General features: G+C 36.9%; 1 protein-coding gene across 1 annotated transcript in view; it reads left to right on the top strand.

The window, feature by feature from the left end:
* The first annotated feature begins 301 nt into the window (after positions 1-301).
* Positions 302-6,000, top strand: part of LOC116300762 (fibrillin-1) — a 71,520-nt gene continuing 65,821 nt past the window's right edge. The window contains exons 1-2 of the mRNA XM_089025597.1: positions 302-856; positions 1,324-1,406. Coding sequence (XP_088881723.1) covers positions 753-856; positions 1,324-1,406 — 187 coding nt within the window. The 5' untranslated portion in view covers positions 302-752. The remainder of the gene's footprint in view (positions 857-1,323; positions 1,407-6,000) is intronic.

Raw genomic sequence — 6,000 nt, 5'->3', positions numbered from 1 at the left:
GAGATCTTTCGGAGCAGCTAACTTCATAGGCACTTTGATTCCTGTACATGTACAGATTTCTGCAATCGTGTGTCAGTATGTAATCCTATATTGATTTGTTTGGGAAGAAATACTATATTTTCCTTTTAACATTAACTTTGTTGCGCTCGAAATAACATTTCCAAAGGCTTTATAACATAAATCTTTGGGCATATCAAATATCTTACAAATAAGCTTATCAAATATAATTCTTTTGGAGTATCCTATTTCCCCTGTTGTCTATCGTTGGATGACATTTGAACTCGGCGCAGCACTGAAACTATGCGAGTCTAATACCTCAGTATCAACAATCAAGACTTGGAGTCATCCCAAGTCTTCGACAACGTCTCTGGGAGGGATCTAAAAGGGCCTTGTGGTTTTACAGACGCAAATCTTCGTCTTTGAGCTTCCTTCTCATAGAATTCAAGTTGATACGAGTTAGAGAAGTCGTGGTCGCGACTTGGTTTGGTTTTCTATCTTTGACTTGCTTGGTGTTAGTTTTTCTTTGAAGATTTTCATAGCTGAAGGCTTGTCGCTGAGTTCTATAAAGAAACAAAAGGCCAGAAGCTCGACAAATCAGACCATCACTCCCAAAGACGTTAGGCGTGCATCTGAAGACTAACCAACAGCGTTGAGAATAGAATTGTGAACATCTGTTTGACAAATTCATTTCGGACACCTTATTACATCTTACTTGGTCCTTCGACAAGCGTGCAATAACTTAGATTCAAGAAATGATGTTTAGGCTTGTATTAAGCTTCGTATTTCTGGCCAAAACCTTATCTCAGTTCAATCCCCGCGGTACCACGCAGCCGAAACAGTACAATATACTTAAAGGGTAAGCAACTACACAAACCAATACGACACTATACTATAGTTCCAATTTTAGTTGCTACGGAATGAAATAGACACTTTATTGGATGGCAAAAAATGAATTCTTTTTAAAGTTTTCAGTTGCTTTTTTTAATTGATTCAACAAGCGATAAATACGGCAGGACAAGCAATTAATGACTGTCTTAGCACTGGTCCTCTCAGTGCGTCAGAAAATCATCAATTACCAAAGGCATTTTATCAAGCATCGTCTATAACTTGATAGAATGTTGGAATATTGTGTTGCATCGATACAAAGCCATCACAGTCTTCTTTCGCTAAGCCGTAAATGCGCATTTTTTTCTTTTGTAAAATCGCTTTTTATCCTATTCTGTCGCGCTAATTCAATTGAATTCGAATACCTTCAATGACTAATCTTTTCTTAATTTAGCCGCTTATTTTTGGGATTTAGTTTATCGCAATATTTTTTCCCAGGCCTAATGTTTGTGGTGCGGCGCAAGGACCGCGTTGTTGTCCTGGCTGGCAACAGAGAACATCAGTAGGATTATGCATTGTTCGTAAGTAAATTAGTAGATTTATCATTGCTAGATTGCTAAAATGCATACTATATATCCGTGAAAAACTTAGTCAGAAATTTCACAAATTTGCCACGAATTAGTAAGTTCAGAAAACCGCAAGCCTGCAAAACTTTGCACTAACTTTTTCAGGGATTTTTGGTATGCACTCAAATGCGTATGCATGTAAATAAGCAATATGCTAAAATATATATGGTCTAGTGTGAGTAGATACAGGACTAGTTTTTGCTACGTTATTTTGAACTGATAGAAAACAAGAATGGGATCTCGTGGCAACTGTCGAGCCACAGCAAATTGGTAAAAGAATCGCAACTCATCATCGTAACGGTTTGAAGTGGACCCTTCTCAAAATTATCTCAAATGCGAGACCGTCTGATGAAAATACCAAAGAAATCTCATCTTTTTCTCGATTGTTTTTTTTTTTCTATTTTCATCTTAGCCTCGCAAAATATGATATTTACTCTCCGATCCGATCCGTTTTCACACGTTCCTAATAATACCCAACTCCTTCTCTCAGACAGATATCAACACCACTAGATTCCTTTAAATTAAAAAAACCCCGGGATTATAAATAAAGTAGTGCAAAACTCGGGATTAAAAAGAAAAGAGCTTCAAAGGTCTCAGTCATTATTTCTAAGAAGTTTTTGGAGAAAAAAGGTGACAAAAATGTTCTAATGCTAAGTATCAGACATTGCGATATCATGTAATGGATATTCCAGATTTCAAAGATCTCAGTCATTATTTCAAAGAATTTTTTTTGAAAAAAAAAAGTGACAAAAACGTTCCAATGCTAAGTATCAGACATTGCGATATCATGTAATGGATATTCCAGATTTCAAAGATCTCAGTCATTATTTCAAAGAATTTTTTTTGAAAAAAAAAAGTGACAAAAACGTTTCCAACACTAAGTATTTGAGATTGATATATCCGCATCTAATGGACTTTCAACCACTAAGTATTATCATGTAATGGATATTCCAGATTTCAAAACGGCGGAGGATCACTCACTCCCGGTTATCACCAGGAAACTGAGGGCATCGATGAGGCATTGTGGCCATCTAATAAAATGGCAAATCACTCTATAATATATACTCACTAAAAGCAGTGCCATTAGATTCTACATCAATTCAGTTTATTCAAGTGTCACTTCGATAAAATATATGACCAATTCAACAATCTTTTGCCTTGTTGCACCAGTTAGTACCAAAGCATTCAGTTAATACAATAAACCAATTTTCCCATCACTTGAGAATTTCGTTGATCTAGTAAACAAATGCTGAGCCATGATGACAAACACATCAGCTTCTTGCCCCATGTTAAATTGTCCAAATATCATTGTCTCCCTTAGATATTCTCCCTAACGGAGAGGGCAACCTTCAACCCAGATAAGTCTAGTTGTCCTGGTTGAATTTCAACACAGGCCAAGGACTTGATTAAGTGTATAAAATTTCCACCCATTTCATTCAACTGCTTCACATCTGTATCCCGCAACCAAACCCGCAGGATGCATACAAAGTTCCCGTGCGATCGATCATGGTTAGTTTATTATTGCAGCAAGTTTTAGTAAGCTGTGGTTCAGACGGAGATAACACTTGGATTAAACACACTAGGGAACCATATCAAATCGAAACGATTCTTGAAATTTTGTCATGCAGATTAGAGCGATTAATTTTGGTATTTCACTGCAGTGGGATGCGGTTAGCGACTCGGTAAAATTGTCATACGATTATTTACATTGCTGAAACTGTTCTTCTCTGTTTACGTCTCCTTAGAGCTCATACTACAATTGCCTTTTCTCGTGTTTTTGATTCCTGTAATAATAATTTAAGATCTCTTAATTAACCTTAGAAGAAGGCACTTAAGTTTCGAACCTTCGTGATGTGACAAGTGTAGCCCAGAAGTTGGCGCATTAATTTTTTAAATACTTCAAAAGTTTGCCTTCGATTTAATCGGACATCGGTTCAATAAAGGCCTCTGCAGAATCGTGAACCGACGTTCGTGAACTTAACTTTAGAACCAGCCGAATGACATAGACAAAGGTAGACAAACAGAAGATGAAATACATATTAAATCCGTGGCAAAAGATGGGTTTTGCAGATGTTCTAGAAGAAATAAGTTTAAGACGCAGTTTAAATGCTCAAAAGTTTGCCTTCACAATTTGCCTGCACAATTCCTAAAAAGGTGCACTTCCATATTTCGGACATTCTTTAGCAATGACATGAAAAAATATGTTGGAATTTACAACTGCAATGAGACATTTTCCCCTTTAATTTCCAAACATTAGTCTATCATCATAATCATCATCATCAATATCAACTAACTAAGTGCACGTTGGGTGTAATCCAACCAATTCACCGGACATACTTGAATAATGTTTATTAGGCTATTTTGCTTGCGTGTTCATCTTTTCGAGTGCAGGACAATTAGCAAAGGCATAACATTGCACATTCTTCACATAAAGTACGCGCACAAGAATAGCGGGCATAGAAGTGAAATCAAATCAACCTCAATGTTAACAATCAGATGCCCTTTTATTTCAGTCGTTTAAGAACGATTTTCAACGGGCGAAAAGGTTCAGATAACTAACCTTTTGTGGTAAGCTAGGAGTTGTCAGTCAGTGTTGTTTATTTCCGACTATACTTTAACTCAGGTTGATTCATGTTTCTTCATGCCACCATGCAAGAACCTGCAGGAAAAATAGGAATGCCTGGAATCTCGTTTTTCCCATTCTAAATGTACCAATTTTCAGTTGCCCAGTTTGCCAATTTCTTCATCCCCGAAGATACTTGCCTGAGATAGGGTTTCATCTTTCTTCTTGCCACCTTGCAAAAACCTGGAATAACGTAGAATGTCTGGAATCTCGTTTTTTTCTCATTCTACAAGCAACAAGTACCATTTCTTAGTTGCCCAGTTTGCCGGTTTCTTCATTCCCGATGAAACGTGCCTGATCTTCCTTCATGCCATCTTGCAAGAACCTGGAATAAAGTGGGATGACTGTAAGGTAGTTGTATTTCTCTTCTGCGAGCTCCAACTGCTATTTTTAAGTTCCCAGTTTGCCAGTGTCATTATTGCCTGAGGGTCTCATCTTTCTTCATGCCACCTAGCTTGCAAGAACCTGGAATAAAGCGGGATGACTGTAAGGTAGTTGTATTTCTCTTCTACGAGCTCCAACTGCTATTTTTGAGTTCCCAGTTTGCCAGTGTCATTATTGCCTGAGGGTCTCATCTTTCTTCATGCCACCTTGCAAGAACCTGGAATAAAGTGGGATGACTGTAAGATAGTCGTCTTTCTCTTCTACGAGCTCCAACTGCTATTTTTAAGTTCCCAGTTTGCCAGTGTCATTCGACCTTCACTAAAATAGAAATCGGAAAATCAATGTCTGCGAGGGTCCAAAGCTGAATTTAACTTGCGCAAGAATAATCCTAATTTTATAAAGAACCGTGCTGCGTTTGTCTTCTGGAGACAATCTTTAACTCAATGACTTTGTTTAAGGGAGCTTTGTCAGCAAGACTTGACTAGTACCTTGTCCCCAGGGACCCTAAAGAAATCTGACCTATTTTAGAACACCTGTGAAACTGAATCATTGTGTGTGTAACCGCACTTAATTCAACTTCATTTGGCATCAATGACTGTTAATGGCGGAAGATCAAAGCAAAAGAACGGAAAAAACAATTCCCACACTTTCTCTTAAGTTTTCTGGGTTCCGATCCGGTCCTTCCTGGCCGCCCTTCATTCTTGGCAACTTAAAAGGTTTTAAATTCACATCAGCCAGTGTCCGATACGACGTCACTAACTGCCAACCTTTAAACTACTGACCCCAAACCACTTCAGACACTAGCATTCCTCTCATTGCTTTTGTCAACTAATTGATTATCAAGTTTTAAAACATAGATTTTTATCTTTAAGAACGCTTTTATGAGCTCGCGTGACGATCGACATTTGACTATAACTCATAGTATAATGGGTTTTTGTCCGACAATTTGATCGAAATTTGATCACCGTTGACTGATAATTTTTTGGCATCTGGACTCGATGTATAAAAAAATCGATTTGATTTAATCGGTTTAAAAGCTGATTTTTTTAAGGCGTGAAAGAATCGAGTTCTTAGGTGCATGTTGAACTAATAAATAATCTTAGACGCCACTTATTTAACTCGCTTTTTTTAAATCGAAATTGTACGAAATATATGTTTGTTCATTAAGTGAATGTAAAACGTCCGAGCGGTTTGTCGATAATTGCTTTATTCAATGGAATTTCATATATTTTTGAGCTGTGTTTGATAGTGGAAGTTGTGATCAAAATGAACATCTAATTAACTTTACTGATTACCGGAGTTGATATTTTTTCTCCGGAAAAATGTAATTTGATAATAATGATTGGAAAATGCCCAGAATAACTGAACTTAGGAATCAACCTCTATCATTTAGTCCAACTTTTTCTCGCTTTCTAGATATAAAATCATCAAAGCATCCGAACTGAGATTTTTGAACTCAATTATTATTAATATTTATCATTATTAACAAAAAAATATTATTGATTATTAATGAATACCACCCATCACGTCATTTTAAGTAAC

Source organism: Actinia tenebrosa, unplaced genomic scaffold (genome assembly GCF_029948245.1).
Source record: "Actinia tenebrosa isolate PJP-AT-01 unplaced genomic scaffold, QUT_ActTen_1.0 PGA_scaffold0__85_contigs__length_37466705, whole genome shotgun sequence".
NCBI classification, from domain to species: Eukaryota; Metazoa; Cnidaria; class Anthozoa; order Actiniaria; family Actiniidae; genus Actinia; species Actinia tenebrosa.
Note: the sequence above shows the minus strand (reverse complement) of the source record. Positions and strands in the feature narration are given on the sequence as shown.